The 17,256-nt window shown below is 39.6% G+C and overlaps 1 protein-coding gene and 1 long non-coding RNA gene across 2 annotated transcripts; both read right to left on the bottom strand.

Moving 5' to 3' along the window:
* Nucleotides 1-767: 767 nt before the first annotated feature.
* Nucleotides 768-3,682, bottom strand: LOC139787844 (beta-keratin-related protein-like). Its single transcript, XM_071727195.1, has 2 exons — nucleotides 3,590-3,682; nucleotides 768-1,676 (listed from the first exon to the last, which is right to left on the bottom strand). Exon 2 carries the CDS (start codon nucleotides 1,650-1,652, stop codon nucleotides 1,245-1,247), a length of 408 nt encoding a protein of 135 aa, XP_071583296.1. The 5' UTR covers nucleotides 1,653-1,676; nucleotides 3,590-3,682; the 3' UTR covers nucleotides 768-1,244.
* A 7,011-nt stretch (nucleotides 3,683-10,693) lies between these two features.
* On the bottom strand, nucleotides 10,694-13,781 carry LOC139787839 (uncharacterized). The gene is made up of 2 exons (XR_011722711.1): nucleotides 13,583-13,781; nucleotides 10,694-11,903 (listed from the first exon to the last, which is right to left on the bottom strand). It is a non-coding gene; the product is annotated as an uncharacterized lncRNA (long non-coding RNA).
* Between the last annotated feature and the right edge of the window lie 3,475 nt (nucleotides 13,782-17,256).

Raw genomic sequence — 17,256 nt, 5'->3', positions numbered from 1 at the left:
TCTACAGCTGAGTAATGGTGTAAAATGTTAGATGGCAATTCATTTGCTAAAAACAGTTGTGGAAGCTCTGAAGTTCAGAAAAGACTTTTGAACTGCAAGGTAGGGAGTTACTAGCAAATTATTGGCTTCATTATACAAGACTTCAAAGGTGAAATACTATTTTCTGCTTGGTGATATTTATGGAGGAAGGGAAAATAAACTAGTGGCCTGTTTCTTTCCCATCCATCCTCTGCACTCTGTTCCCACCAGTAAATCCTGACTTGAATGATGTCTGGAGTATGTACCCTGCCATGTGGGCAGTGCAGTCAGCATCCTGTCATCTACAGGCAGCCCTAGGGCATCCTTCCCCTTTTTTTACTTTGGGAAACTCTGTACAGGGTGACAAGGGCCTTCCATGGGCTGTGCATTTCTCCACCCCACCTACTGCAACCAGATATTTATGTCTTGCCTGGGGCAAAGTGCTGGGAAGTTGCCTTGTCCTGAGATGAATTCAGCAATTGTGGAGCTGAGAATGAGCTGAGCCCTTGCAGGTCTGGATGGTACAGGTGGCAACTTCCAGGGACTCAGGCTGGTCCTGGGGTGGTCAAATGTGCAGCATATGTTAATGATGTGAGAAAAATATTGCTTTTTTGTGACATTTGCACTCAAAGAAGAAACATGGACTACCTATGGCCAAGGATAAATATAGTATAAATTCAATTGATAAGTAAAAGAAGAAGGAAATGATTATGTGGCAATGAAAACCAGAAGGCATACTTTGGTACAGAAATTTATTTGGAAAGAAAAAGCTTTTCTACAATTCTGGAACAAAATTGAACAGAATATAAAGAACATCTTTCCAGGGACACTCTGGTTAATCACCAGGGTCAAAATTATTCCATCTATAAAAAACGTTTTGTCTCCTTTGGCGCAGTTGCTGGGTGCAATTTCTAGCATCCTAAGTCACCTCTCTAAATTCAGTGTCAATAATATAACTGAAATAAGACAAAGCACAATGTAAGCAGATGACTAAACTGGAAAGCCAGAGAATAACAGACCTAAACTAAAGGCAAAAGGAGAAAAATGCACACCTGAGCCTGCCTTTCCCAGGTGCATTCCCGAGCATTTGCAGCTCTTTGTTCTTTTCAGCCGGAGCCAGACAACAGCCGGCACTGGGGCTGGTACCTCCCAGCTCCACCCTCAATTTTCATCTCGAGTTGTGTTTGCTGCTGCTTTCAATTGCTCTGTGCACACCGTGGCTGCTCTTAGTATGTCCACCGCTTCCCCGAGCGGTACGAGTTGCATGGATGTGTCCATTGGGAAGAATAAGTGTAGGAATATTTTGGGGCACAACGTGGCCCAGGTCGGGCGATGACCTGAGGAGCAAATTTCTCCACTGCAGCCTCCAGCCTCCCCGTCACCTCTGCTGGCAGAGGTGCTGCAGCTGAGGGCTCTGCCAGGGTCACCTCGGAGGGTTCTGAAGACCCCACCACGGTTTGCTGGGGGTAGGTGGTGAGGATGGGCCCTGGGAAGGTGACGACAACAGGGGGGGGGTAGATGATCACCCGGGAGTCACCGCAGGTCACGACGCAGGGCTCGTTGCTGCTGGTGGCCAAGGGTTGGGGACATTTGGCCTCGCAGGGGTTGGTGCATGCCAGCTGGTTGGAAGCCATCTCTTGCCTGGGGTAGGGGAGCTCCTGCAATTTATTGGTGGAATTAGAAAACAAACAAACAAACCCCGTGCGCTTGGTTTATGACATCTCTAAGCCTGGGCCTGAGAGATCTTTAGGCAGGTAATTTGGATAAAGGTGGCGGTTGAGCTTGTTTCCTTGTGTCTGCCACCATTTACTCAGCCTGCATCTATTTGGGCTTTCTGATTTGCTGCTTGAAATTTTCCCTCTTTACTTTGCTTCCTCTCTGAGCAGAAATCCTTCCCTTTCTTTGCACGCCACCTCCAAAACAGACCCTTGCTTTAAAACCTCCCAGTACTGTGTAACATTTCCTGGAGACAAGTTTGAACTGGTTCCCACAGCCTCTCTTTTCCTCCCACACATAGCTTCTCAGGGCAGTGCCTACACTGCATTTTACACAGATGAGTTGCAGGGAAAAAAAAAAGTTTAAAAAAAAAAAATCTGTATTTTCAACATACTTGAGTGCAGAGTAATCTGTTTAACAGCCTGCTTAATTTCCTACATTATTTTCCTTGCATATTCCTGTTGTTTTCTGGCACTAAACCACAGAAAAAAAAAAAAGCTAAGGAAAAAAAAAAAGTTTTAAAAACATACCGGTTCAATAAGACATAGCATGAAATATTTATATTGTGGTGATATTGTCAGCACAAATAAGAAAATTGATGCTTCAGCCAGCACACACACTTTTAATATCATTTATTTCTGTCTCCAGATTAAATCTTCACATAAAAACTAGTTCCCCATGCTATAGCACTGCATTATTTTTATAGACTTGTAAATTGCAGATTCTTTCCACTCTTGTTTTTTTTTTCTCAATTCAGTCCTTTGTGCTGCAGGATACAACTTGGGAACGTTTGGCAGACAAGGACTGGGGGACCTGGCAGCTTTGCAGTACTTTTCACAATAAATAATCAGCAAATTTCGACTATTTCTAATGCAGATGGGGGTCATTTGGAGCTGATCTCTGAAATCAGTAAGTCTTGTGTTTGGAGAAACAGTATAGAGAAGTCTAAAATATGTAGCCAGCAACACTTTTTAATAAATAAACAAACTATTATATTGCTGAACAGAGTAAAAATCCCCCAGGAGCTCCTTGCCTCCCCTTCAAAGGCTCAGAGCTATTTCGCACAGGCTGCTGGTGCAGGAGAATGTGCAGAGCAAGGAGTGCTTTGACCTCCTCACTTGTTTCAACTCAATTCAGAGGAAAGCAAAAGTATCCCCAAATGTATCATTCTCCAAGAGAGAAAAAAAAAAAAAAAAAAAAAAAAAAAAGGGCAAACAGACACAGAGTTCTCCCCCCCCCCCCCCCCCCCCCAAAATACCCTTAGGTTACAGTGTAGCTTTGACTTTAAAAAATGCGTAATTTAACCTCTGTAAAAACAGCAAAGTTTTGGTAGTTAGAAACTGACTTATTTCCACTGTTACATTAAGTATTAATAGTATCGAATAATCTCTTGGTGTGGCTTTTTGCAAGTCCAATTCTGCAAAGAACAGGCAGCTAAGGAGCAGCAGCAACGCTGCATGGATCAGAATTAAGGTTTTTTTTTTTGCTTCAGTAGCTCCCCGTGAAATCCCCCCACCTGCCAACTGCTGAATCCCCGATTGCCACATGCACAAACCCAACGTGAAAATCTCAGAGCTCTTCCGAAAATTTTTCCAGCACCAAGAGACAGAAATTCCAAATTCTCCCATGAAATTAAGAGCCCAAAGCAGTTTTGAAAAGCTCTTGCTTTTATTTTTACATCCTTTATCCAGTATAGAAAACATCTGTGCAAAGCTGCTTGCTAATTTGTCTGAGAGTTAGGATATTTAGGCAGGATTTAGTCCCGATTTTAACAAAAACAAAAACAAACAAACAAAAAAAAAAAGCTAAAGCAAAATTAAACTCAAGGTTTTCATAGTTGTCAAATCAGACTTACTCAGTGTACCGGAGAGAACAAGTCAAGAGAAGCAGTTAGAAAAATTTGGTGAGGAGAGAGCATTTATACCCTTCTGCAGATTGCCTGGAGGAGCTGAGACACCCTTTGTGTAAAGGGACTTAATTACTTATGAAGCAAACTTTGTTGCATGTATTACTCCTGTAGTTGCAGTAATTGTTTTGCTCACTGTTTATGATTATCTAAAGCTGAGTTAGGTAATAATACAAAATGCAAATGGTAACTTGTAAGTTCTTTTCATCTTGAAATTTCCTGGGTTTGCTCTACTGATTTCATTAAGAAGTAAAAACATGCAGAGAATTAATGGGCTTATCTTTGCTAAAAAAGATAATAATAATTAAAAAAAAGACAATGCAGGGAGTTTCAGTGCTGTCAGCAGTCCTGTGTCAGCACACATGAGGTTTATTTTCCTTACTGGAAATACAAGCTAATATAAAGTATTTGTCTCCATGCCCAGATTAAGCTTCTAGAAAGACAGGACTTGGTTTTTAGCTGATACCATGTTAATGAAGTTTAAAGATGGGTTCTTAAGGCAAAGGAAGTACCAAGTGCAAAAACTTTAAAGAGCGAAGCCAGCACTTGAGTTATCTTTTCAATAAAAACGAAGCCAGCTCCAATTATGAAACTGAAAATGTGGAGTTGATTAAATAAATGTTTTGCATATTTCATTCTGCATGAAGTCAGAGCAGTCTAAACTCACTAGGATGTTATTACTATTAACATAAACCAGTTTCCATGTATGACATACAAAGTTGGTGAACTTCCTTGAGATCTTGTTTTCTGATGTCTCCAGAATATTCCTGATAAGCTCCGTATCCCAAGGGATGTTTTGGGGTGACTCCTAAAAGATGAATAATGCCATAAATGCATCATTTCATAAACACCATGATGGTGGTGGCTCGGGTTCCTTTAAATGGGGATGGCATTTTTAGCCATGAAGCTTCATTCCAGGGGGAAAGCTGAGTGCTGTGCACTGATTTCTGGCAAAATGGCACCAGCACTGTGACACGGTCCTCCTGCTGGCCTCTGCCACTGGAGGGAGCCTCTTGGTGTGGGAGAATGTCCCATCCATTGCGTGCTTTGTCCCCATGCACATGGGACTTCAGCCTCTTGGTATGTGCTGTGGCAGAGGTAGCCTCAGGTTTTCATGATTTGGTCCTAATAAGGTAAAATTAATGTCATATATGCCATAGGAGCTCACAATTCAGCTGAAAAGAGTCTAATTTTTTTTTTTCTTTCTCCTTCCAAAGTTTTCAGTATCTCTAAAGTTCCAAAAACTTCCTCTAACTTCCAAAAAGTTCCTCTAAAACTTCCAAAGTTTTCAATATCTCTCTCAAAGTTTTCAATATCTCCAACTCTTTTGCAATGTCAGCCTGGAAGACCTCTCTCTTCCAAGCTTGTACCCCAAAATTGCTATTTGAAAACATAGGCATAAAATCCCATCTGGGAAGTATAAAATTCACCCCTACAAAAAGTTTTGAGCTGAGCAGGCTGAAGTCTCCTTCCCACTCACTTCTGGGGTGCTGGGGAGATTTCTGACACAACTGGGGACTCAACCTGGCTGTATTAAGATGCAGTCTCTTAAGTACAGGTTAATTAATTCTTTTTAAAACCCTCCCATAATATAGCAATGCTCTACAGAATTTTCTTTTCTTTCCCCCAGTTTCTGTGTGTGACTAAGAAGGTAATAAAGGCAATAGAGGGCAAAGAATAATGCAGACTGCACACACCACAATATAAAATGTTAATATTGTCAGTGCCTATTAATTCTAAATTGTTTTAGAAAATTATATCCTTGTGACAGCAGTAATAATGTCTTTTGCCTGGCTAACATGGGGTTGATGTGGTCAAACCAGTTCTCAGCTTCAGAGCACAGAAGTTTTGTTTGTAAAGCTGAGTCAGGAGCACTTGCTAATGAGGAAATAATCAAAGGAAAATACTTGTGGATGGATGCTTTGCTGATGTAGGTCTGCAACATTCATTCTCTTCACTTCAAAGTGTTTTTTCTTGCTTACATCATCGGAACACATATCAGCAAGAATTCTGCTCATTAGGCAAATTTGAACTGAACTATATGTCCAGATCAGTACCAAGAGTTAATGATGTATTTTATATATTTCAGTATTTTATTTTATTTTATTTTATTTTATTTTATTTTATTTTATTTTATTTTATTTTATTTTATTTTATTTCATTTCATTTCATTTCATTTCATTTCATTTTATATATTTGATGCAGTTTTTACACTCTCAGAATCTCTGGCTTTGATTTGACACAAAGGCCAGTGAAAATTGAACAATGCAAAATTTGAGGTGGTGAATTACAGTCTAATTAGGACAATGTCAGAAATGACCTTGATTTATCTCTTCTTTAAGGTGACATTATTGCTCCACACTAGGCGTTACCTGCAGCTATTATCATAATACAATATTTGCATAGGCAACATGTTAATAAGTGTTTGGAAAACATTCCGAGTCCTCAGAATATTCTCATGCTGTTTCATTATGCAGGGTGTTTCCAGAAACACCTTATAAATCCTAATTTATGGCAGAAGGAGCATGATTTTGCATAGTTAGTGGAAAAAAAAAAAAAAATCTATGGGGAGGGTGAAGGATGGGCTTCTCCAGGTGCCAAACCCTAGAAGCTTACTTCTAGGTGGGATTAAACTAGATTTTGAGTACTGAAAAATGACAAAATTGTCAACATATTCTCAAAGAAAATTAGAGGAAAGGAAAGGGAATGAAGGAAGGTAGAGGACAGACATCTCCCCCACTATGTACTGTCCAGACCTATGCTGAAATGTGTTGTAATACCAGAAAAATGAAATGTTGGCTTGTTCCGTGGAGGATTTAAGGTAAATGATGTAAAGTCTGTTTGGAATATAACTGAGTTACACGCTGTCCCTGGGCCCAGCATGGTGGGTTTTCTTGCTAAGCCTGTTTTTGGTCTCTAGATGGAAATCAGAGCCAGGCATATGGATTCACAAGATGCTAAATTTACTTGGTCTCCACAGCTCCCTCTGGTTGCCCAGCAAGACATTACACAACTACCTCACTTTCCCTTGAAGTCCTGAGTTTTTTCTTTTTTTGCACCCACCTCGACATTTTCATTGTAAGGGATTTAGGTGGCAGCTCATAGGGAGCTCAAAATATTTTTCTTCTATTAATTGCAAGGCCTTGTCTTGAGAGAATTATCTTTCTTCAATATGCATGGACATCTGGATGATGAAAATGCTGGTGGTTTCCTAGAGATAGATAAGGAGCAGACCAGATTGGGTTATAACTGTGTAGACCAGCTTTATCCTACTAAAATGAAGTTAAAATGAAGTTAAAATGAAGGCTATGTTGTGTTGGCTGGGTAATAGTAATAGAAGTGCTGGGCCTTGAAGGGGATCATATCTGGGATCATCAGTCAGACCTGTCAAAGGCTGGAGAAGGAGCTGTTGTCCCTCTTTATAGACCAGGAATGAATGCACAGAAGCTGAACTGTCAGTGAAGTTCAGAGTAAAGGAGAAGTAAAGCAAAGGAGAAGATGAGTTGTAAAGAAGTAAAGAAGAGTTGTAAAGAAGAGTTGTAAAGAAGATGAGAAAGATGAGACGAGTTGTAAAGATGATGAGATGAGTTGTAAAGAAAGATGAGTTGTAAAGATGATGAGAAGTAAAGGAGAAGATGAAGTTGGGCCATTTGTGGAGAGGGAAGAGAATGAAAGGTGTAAACTGGAATGAGATTCAGATTGACGTTGGAAGGAAAGGAAAAAAGAAAACAAAAAAATTCTTATGAATGGGGGACCCAAAACATCATGTTCTCAACATGGAGCTGATCCTGTTTTGAGAAATGAGTTGGAAGAGAGCCCAATGGAAGTGTTAAAATGCAGAATTAGATCCTCAGCTGGTGCAGGTTTGATTTATCAAGCTTGAAGAGCTAAAATTTCCAGCTGTGTTATCTAAAACAGAGTGTGCTGATCCAAAATGTTGCTTTAAAGAACGGTGCTGTCCTATATAAATGGCAAACATGCAGAATCAGGCTTGGGCTGATGAAATGAAAGGATGGTTTTTGGTCGTGTGGCATCAGAGTTTGCTGAAACATTGCTGCTGTGCAATACTGGAGTGTGCTGCCTGCAGAAGCTGCTGTACAAAGTTCTTTGAAAGGCTTTGCATGCAGCCTTCACCAGGATATATATTTAACAAGTGAATTTCCCCCCCCCAGGGGAATCCCATGCATTCATCTCAAATTTTAAGGACAATTTATGGCAGGGAAACCTGAAGTTATTTAATCAGGGAGAAACCACAGGAATGTAAACAAATCACGCAGGAGAATGAATGGAGTATTTTTAGCAATCTGTGGGTGTAGCAGTTAAATCTGATCTGAATCATCTGGTGTCCTCCATGACAGACCTCAGATGGGATGGTTAGGGGGTGAGAAATACTGCCCAGCACATAGACCTCTGCTCCTTCATACCTGCCCTGAGGAGGTGGCTTTTAATGGAAATTAAAGTACTCAAAGCTCAAGGGCTATAATGACTGATGACACTATTAACAAAGTGTCATGAACGAAGCTTTCATGCAAAAAGTGATGTTCTTGCTTGATATTTGAACATAATGAGTCTGGTAAGATATTTTTTTGATTCACCCCAGTCATTTGTGTTCTGGAGGAAAAGTAGAAGCATATTTAAGCTGAGGGTTTTGAACCTGCTTCTGCTAAATAACTGTAGGGAGGTGTTATTGCTGGGAATTTCCTTGAGAGGGCAGACTAAAAACTTGGAATGAGCGATGTAAAAGTGCAAATTTAGGAAATGAGCAAAGAAAAAGAACATAAATAATAAGAGTGAGCTGTCCTGCACATAAGAGGAGGTCTCAGAAGCTGGTCTAGGAAGGAGAAGGATGTTGGGGTAAATTGGGAATGACAAGCCTGTTGCATGGGAAAGTTTTTTGTAGTGATGAACAATCCCTTTTCACATGCAAGGATTATTATCAGCTGCATCTGGTGTTGATGAATAGGTACTACTTGATAGTAAAGATCTTATTCCAGGACATCCAAACTGAGATACATGATATTAACTTTATAATAGGCACTTTGCATATGTAAATCAATAGAAAGCACCTAGGAAGTATTTCAAAACTTTCCTTGAGAACACCTGGAGATTTCCTGGTGCATGATTTTGCCCTGTCTGGCCCTCAGAGAGGCACTTTCCATGCCAGAGGTAGCTGGGAGTATAAATCTGATTAAACCAAAGCCCAGGCACTACAGAACCTGTGCCAGGGAATAAACCCAGACTTTTAGTAGACAGTCTGAGCCCAGGTGATTCTTCCCCTTCCTGCAGGCTGCAGCCATGTAGAGTTTCCAACTCTGATGCCAATGCTGCACCCAACTGCCCTCCTTCACAACATGGCCATTGCCTAAAGCTCTTGGCCATGTAGCAGCTGAGGGTGTTTGCAGCAGAATTAATTTTGGCACATATATGCCAAGTTATTTTGTTTTTTCGTGCTGACCAACAGAGGTTTGGCATGGATCCTTGGGGAGGGAGAGAGAAAAGACAGACACCATCCTCTTGGGGCAGGTTTTGGTCCAAATGAGCAAGGATCCTCTATCGCAGACACTAGGAGAAGCAGCATGGTAAAATAAAGAGATGTTTGAATTTAGTGGTGGATGGTAGCTACTAGCCATGGATTTACTCATCTGCCATTATATAGACCACTACTAGAGGCACATTCATGGGGCTAGGTTGTGACAAGGTACTGATATTCAAAATATAGTAATATTTTGCTTTTATGCCCAGTGCTGGTTGAGCATAATGCATGCTTGATTGCTCAAGTGAAGAGAGATGTCTGGCTTCACCTGTCTTGAGATTTGTTGTGTACGCTTCAAAAAAAAAAAAAAAAACAAAAACCAAAACCCAAACCCCAAGCGTCTGGGGTAGGAGTGCAGTGATTTGTTGAACTTTAAAAAAGCTTTTAATTAAAACTCAGTGTAATTAGAACAGCGTGATAAAAGGATGCTCGCAATCCTCATACACATGTTTCTAAAGCTGAGGTGTTGCTCAACATCTGGATGTTTAAATCCAAAGGCAGAGGCTTACTTTTGCAAGGCTGTGTGTGTGCACAAATATAATTAATGCTTGCGAAACATCCTGAAAACTTCAGAGATCATTATTATTACTGAAAGAATCATACGGGAACCATCCCAGCTTGGGTTTGAGTTCTGGAAAAAGAAGTTGCAAACTAAATTTGCAGAACTTGAGAAGAGCAGTATAATGAAAATGTGCTGAGGAATGGGAAGCTGTCCCCTGGAAATTACCATTAGGAAAAGTCTCTGGTTTAAAATTTTAGGAGGCAGCAGCTTTTGTCTGACTTAATGATGAGAACTTTGTATTTTTTCATGGATTTACTTCTACTGGCCTGGCCAAAAATTATATTATATTTGGGCTTTTCTGTTTGTTTTTTGGTTTTTGTGGGTTTTTTTAGCAAAACAACAAAACAAATGAAAAACACAAAACCCAACAACAACAACAACAGCAACAAAAAAAACCCCAAAAATTATTTTGAAAGAACAGAATGAGGCAGCAGGGAAAAATATTGACCCTTCTGAGTCACAGCACATGGATAATTAAAAGCAGAATTGCTCTTCTATTCTGCCCTTAGTGCCTCTTGGGGGGGAACATGAGCCCAATAATCTTCAGCATAGTAACTCATTAGTCCTGGTAATTGCTATATGTTGGCCAATATATATATAAATATATTTGGTTTGCACGTATCCACATTGCAAATTCTTCTTGCACAAGCTGTCCCAACGAAGTCACCCAGAGCAAGTATTATAATGCTCTGCTGCTGCCTGTCCATGCATGCTCAGTGATTTTTGTCCTATTTTTGGGAAATAACCTTGTGAGTTATGATGCGAAATTATTCTACAGGGTGCAGCACCCTTCAGAGACAGGAGCCTCTTTCTTCCATGCAGTTTGGGTCAGTTCTTGAAAAAATTTGGAGATTTAATTAATGTTGGTGCTGAGCCTCAGGAAAATGACAAGGCTGCTTGTAGTGGGACTGAAGGGCTGAATAATGAAGTAGAGAGAAAAAAAAGGAAAACCAAAAGGTGCATGCTGCATGACAGTATTTAATGGGAACGAGAAGCTGAATATACATGTGCAAAATTAGATGGATAGGATATAATCAGAAGAGTTCCAGGACTTCATGAGGATCTACAATGAATCTCCAGTTCCATGATTTTGTATAAGTTGTTCTTCTTTGATTGGAAGCTTTGGACAAAGAAATCTGCTATTACAATTGCTTGAAGTATATATTTTTTTCCCCTAGCTTGCATCAGATGGGATATAGGCAGAAAAAGAATCTGGGAAACCATTACATCATGGGTTTAAGCAGGAATAAAGCACAAGAAAGACTTAAAAATGCCTATTTTTAAGAAATGCTAAGTAGAGCTGATTCTCATGGTAAATGCTGGTTCAGCAAAATGCACAAGCAAGTAGGAATTTTGATAAAATTTCATTTTGGAAGACAAGATTTTCAGTCATATAATTTTGAAATATTCTATGCTTTTTATTTCAAGAGAAACTGATAATAAAAAGTCAATAGTTGGCATAGAAACTTCAATTTATTGGGATACATTTTTATTAAACCAAAAAATATTTTTGAAAATCTTGTTGCTTGGAAAATTATGATTTTATTATTTCATCGTAATTTTGGATAAGATCAGGAGTGAAATTTCAAGTTTCTTGCCGTTTGGAAATTCTAGTCCTTATGCAGGTCTAATGCTGGGAAGCCATCTTTTTATTGCCTCCCCTGGGAGCTGTGGGAGCTCAGCACTTCTATGATCCATTATCCATAAACTTAGTCATGATCTGTCTTACTGCTCAGTTCTGCTTTTCACTTTATCCACAGATATCCGTGTTGGATTTAGGTTGGTCTGCAAGTTTTATAACAAAACGGTTGGGACAAGTGAGGAGAAAACAGATTAAAGTTTCCTGGATCATAACACGATAATCCTGAGTTACAGAGCGTCCCAGAACCACACAAACCCCTAAACCCAAGAGATCCCCTGGAAGCAAATAAGTTTTTGACATCGAATAAGGCAGTAGATCCCACTATGGTTTGCTGAGGAAAAGAAGTGAGAATTGGGCCCGGATATATCACGGAATAGGGTGGTGAGTCTGGATCCACTATGTCCACTATCGTATCGGGATATTTTATGACACAGGTCTCATTGGTGGTGAAAGCAAAGGGTTCTGGGCAGACCAACCCTGGTGGCAGGCAGCAATCATTGTAGGGAGACATGGGAGAGATCCAGACCTGGAACACAGGAGGAGAGAGGGGAGAAAATGATGTTGTTAGTCCAATGAGAAATGTACAGATTAGATATTAAGATCTGGGGAGGACAGGGCTGGGTGCTGGATGTTGTTGGGATTGCTGGCAAAAGGAGGAACTGCAAGGTGCAAATAGTTCAAGGGGTAGTTAAATGTTTGTCAAGGTTCCTTTTTTCCACCCAGTACTGCTTGTCCTTCCTATCTAACCCTTTTAAGCTTAATTATTCCAATATCTTTGGATATTTTTCAGATTATCACTGTCTTCATCCTAAAATGCTCTTGTTCTATTTCTTCTTTTTCTTCCCAGGATGTTCAGTGAGTTGCACTGCTCTGTCCCACTCCTCCTATTGCCAATTCAAACCCTGCTGAAAGCTGTAACCCCAACTCCATGTTTTAAACTTCAGTTTTAATTCTCACTGCCCTGGCAAAATCAAAACATGGGGGTGAAGTCATTTACCTCATGTCACCTGATTAGAAGTGGAACAAGGTGATCTGGAATGGAGATCCACCCATCTTTTATTAGTCTCATTATATGTCATCTGGATTACCATATCTTGTATTTGAAAACACACAGCTCTTTAAAACTGTACCTGATATCAAGGCCAGATTTTTTTGGGCATTGTGTAATTATAGATTAAGAGGCTGTTCTTGCCCTAAATTGTGCCCACACTAATTGGGCAAGGCAAATATGGTAAGGGAGAAGTGATAATTTTTATCACTTTATCAATGTGAAGCTCATGTGGAAGGGACTGTGGGCTGGCATAAAGGATGGGCCTGAACTGATTTCTCAAATGAGGCTCCACATTTACCCCCCCAGAGTCTGTGGAAGAGAAAATTCCAGGGGAATTTCTTGTGTCTCCCTCTAAACATCACATTTTAGCCGCACGCCATTATTGCCTTCTCCTGTCCTCAGGACTGTCTCTTCAGCTTTTTCCAATTGAGCCCTCATCCTTTGACTTGAAGGTGAGAAAAAGGCAACACCAGAATATTTTACCAGCTAGAGAGCTGGCTCTGAACTGGTTAATTATGTCTTTGGGAAAAGAATTGCTACTACAGATCAGTCTAAGGGTAGGGATCCTTCTGTGACCTCATGCAGACAAACCATTTGTCAAAGCTCATTCTAGCAGTCATCACAAGAGATGAAGGAGCACTGGTACATTCCTTCTAGATTTGGAATTTAACACTAAAAATATATTTTAAATAAAAGTGTCTTCTTAGTAAGAAAAATCATAGTGCTGGTCCCTGTAGGATTTTGAAAATACTTAGGGTGAGTTCTCCAACTGTTAAAAGACACCGTAGCTTCCTTGGAGACAGCTGCATGTAAAAACATCATAAAAAACTGGTTTTATTCTTCATCAACAATTTCTTTAATGAAACCTCATCTCCATAATAGGGAAAGAATGATTGCCAGTATGAAATTATTGAGACTCTTTAGAGTTCTGAGGGAGTTTAAAGACTGTCCCCGTTGAAACGAATTGCTGTCCTGAACACTAATGTAGTTTGCAAATGCCAGCTTCCACCTCTGAAGTGTAAAAAATTGACTTTAAACTACAGGACAATAGAAAGTATATTTCTAGAAGAACACCCCCTTGCTGTTTCTTAAGTTTAACCTATCATTTGATAATATTTAGATAGCAATAAATAATTGATTCAAAATTGACTTACCCGGATCACCAAGGAGAGGAGTTTAGGAAAAGTGATTAGAAGAGTTCTACGTAGCAAATGCTTTTATATACGCAGTCAAATTGCCTGGAGGATGTGACACCCTTTTTGCATGAAGTCTTAATTAGTTGCAAAACAAACTTTGCTGCATGCATAACTTCTGCAAGTAATGAAACTGTTTTGCTCACTGTTTGTGTTTGCTAGCAATTGGATCCTCACACAGTGTGCTAACTCCACACTACACCCCCCAGGCAGGATTCACTTGAACAATTCATGGGTCAAAAAGAACTTGATATACTTCATTAACCACATTTCAGTTATATCATGAGTTGATTAAACATTCTTTTATTTGTATATTTTTACACCCTCAAATTCAGGCTGTGAGAAAGGTGCCAGAGAGCATCAGTAGCACCATTTGCTGTCAGGGAACAGAATTTTATTTGCATTTCCCAAATCTGACATGGCCAGCGTGGAAAAGAGTTTTCCTCTGAAATGCCTTGGAGAGGATTAAACGTAAAAGAAAACTCTTCTCCCAAGTGTCTATTCATAGGTGAGAACAACTCAAATTCATAGTGATTTTTCCAGTGGGGTCAATCACCTCTGAATAGGATTGATCCCTTGGGAGAGAGCTCTACGTTATCTCACATCCACTTTAGTCTTTACAAATAACACTTGCATAGGATTTAAGTAGTGCACGTGGATTTGCTTCACATCTCTTTGCAGGGTTTGACCATGTTGCAATTAAACACAGGTAGGTGCCACCCACTTTTTTTTTTCTTTTTTTTTTTTTTTCTTTGCCACTGACTCAAGGTGAAGTCACAGAGCATCACAGTTGTTGCGTTTTTTTCCCTCCTTTTTTTTAAACTGGGTTGAAAAGGATGATATTATAGAAAAGGGAAGTTCGCAATGACTGGACTCAAACTGGTGTTTCCATCCAAGCTGTTTTTCTGTGACTGTGCCAAAGTGAAGCCTGAGGGAGGGGGGGGAGGGGAAATACACAAAAAATAGCTCTGTTCTGATGAGAACTTAATTTGACACCACCGAGAGACAGAAGTTTAATATAGGACTGCCAAATAATTAGAGAAAATGGGAGCTGATAGTTTGTCAAGACTTATGAGTGAGCCAGGCACGTGGATTTTGTAAACTTTTTAAAGAGAAAATCAGTATGATAGGAATATTGTGCTGAAAGAGAGGGAAATCAGGATAAACATGGGAACAGACTTCTGGAAAAGCCACCAGTTAGTGCAGTTACGAGTTTCTTGGCATAATAGTCAGCTAGTAAATCAGAAACAGTTTTTTAATACATAAAATGTATTCTTTATTAAAATTTCTTCTAATGCCAGGGGGAGGGATCACTTACATATTTGGGGGCACACTTAAGTACAATAGAACTTGCTGGGTTGCTTCAGCATAAGTGATGCACAAAGTTTTCTCTGCATAAATGACTTTTGTTCTGTTCACAGGGTCCCATAAATGCTTTTGCCTTAGGACCCCTGCAGACGTCATCCCAAGCTACAGAAAATTCATTATATGAAGGAAAAATTTAATTAAATAATAATAATGAGCAAAGGAGCCTTTCCTGCTGGCTTGCAAGGCAAGGAAGGGAAGCACATTGGCTCTCAGAGTGGCTGCCCTTCACTTGGAATATGCATCCTGTGAAAAAGTTTGCATAATGTGCAATATTTATTTTTTTTTATTATATTTATTTGTCGCTGATTTTTCTATCTTTTAGTCCCTTTTTACCTCTTTTCTCCATCACCACTACTGGTGCATTAACATTACATTGTCTAAAACATTTCAAAACAAAACCTGGCTGCTTGAAGCCATAGAAATAAAAATCAAAGTGCCTATTCCTTCTGCATAATATCCATAAGATAAAACCTTTCCTGTTTGCTGCAGGGAGTCTCCTCAGGGAGGTAAAGGGTTGGAGTTTATTTTTTACAAATTAAGGTCTGTCTCTTGTGTCACTGATTTTTCAGCATGTGAATCTGTAGGGGAACCTGGAAGTGAAGCAGGTGCTTCACTTTTTGCCAGAAGGTGGCCAAAAAACCCCAAAGTTTGGAGTAAAAAGATGGGTTTGCTGTTTGGACTTTTTTTAAAGTTGTTTTTAGGACCATAAGGAGAAACGGAGAAAATGAGTATGGTTTTTTTTTTTTTTATTAAAGTGGGATTTTTGAGGGCTTCTGGCAAAAGAGTAAAGGGAGATGAGAATGTCCTAAGATTTACCTCTAATTAATCTGCCTAGGCACTGCTCTGCTCTGCTCCTGAGGAGATGTGTAACATTACAGCTGTGCAGCAGGTACCATTTGGTTGGAAAGTCGTAGATAGGGAGATCAATGTCTATTTATATATGTTTAATTTTAATTCATTTAGTAATATTTGGTTCTTATTTAACCACAGATGAAGAAAGAGCTCAGTTGTACCAATATAAAATTCACAATATATGCTGCTGGTAAGGTAAGTGAGAATAAGCCTTAAAAACTTGTAGGTAAAGAAAATCCAGTTTTTAACTGGCCAAATTTATAATATTTATTATGATAAAGTTGATCTTGAAGAAAAACTGGCTGCAAGCTACACTCATCCTCTCCAGCTGAATCATCTCAAATTAATCCAGGTTTAGCATAGCCTGTGCTTCTCTTCTGGGCCTTCCCTTTTTCTAAATTCTGTCCCAGAGACTGCTCAGTGCTTCATGCTCATGAAATCCTCTTTTTACAGCTGCTTGTGCCATGGTATCTCATGGAACTCCTTGAGACTTTTACTCTTTTTGCAGTTTTGGGCACTATATAAAAATCTACCTGGCCCTTCCCTGGCAGCTGGAGTTTTCATTCCCTTTGGCAAATTTTAATTCTAGTTATTATCTAGGTTTAATAGTGAGGCACAGAGGCTAAATGAATTGTCAGAGGTCACTTGGTGAGCAAATGGAACAGCCTGGAGTAAAACACCCTTTCCTCATTGACTTTTATAATATTATTTGTAATTTGAATTTGCAGCAGCTCTTTGAAGTCCTAACTGAGATTGCAGTGCATTAGGCAAACAAAGGGCAAATCCCCATCCTGAACAAGAAGCCTTCCAACTGATTTGGCCTGAGAAACACCAGAAAAAGGATTGCTATGTCTTTTACAAACGCACCATTAATCCAGAGGGGTTAGAGGAGGGGCTGTCAGTAAGAAAAAGCACAGAGAGCACTCCCTGCTTTTTTCCAGTTTTGACACAGGAAAATTGCAGCAATCAGGAAGTAAAGACGTACCTGAGTTTTCATGAATTATTTAATTTCATGAGTATCTGTCTCATCCATCCATGAGTCTTAGTGCTGCTTCCCACATTAAACTGAGGATTTGGTGTAAAAGCTTAGTCACAGGATTGCTGAAGTGGCTACAGCCACAGCTAGGCTGGTGCTTTGGACTCCAGAACATCCCTCTCTCTAGGGTAGCCACATTATGGGGAAGAAAAAAAACCTGAAATTGAATTTGAAGAGATGGTGTCCAAAGGAATTAGATTCTTTTTCCCCCTACCTTACCTAGAATGAACAGTGAACATTGATTTTTTTATTTTTCTCTCCCCACAAAACAGAAGAATTTTTCAAAGCTGCTTAAACTATTTTAAGACACCATCCTAGGCTAAAATACATGTCTTCCATGGCATTTTGAAATCTAAGCTGTCACTTAAGAAATTACCAA

Source organism: Heliangelus exortis, chromosome 27, assembly GCF_036169615.1.
Source record: "Heliangelus exortis chromosome 27, bHelExo1.hap1, whole genome shotgun sequence".
In the NCBI taxonomy this organism is placed as follows: Eukaryota; Metazoa; Chordata; class Aves; order Apodiformes; family Trochilidae; genus Heliangelus; species Heliangelus exortis.
Note: the sequence above shows the minus strand (reverse complement) of the source record. Positions and strands in the feature narration are given on the sequence as shown.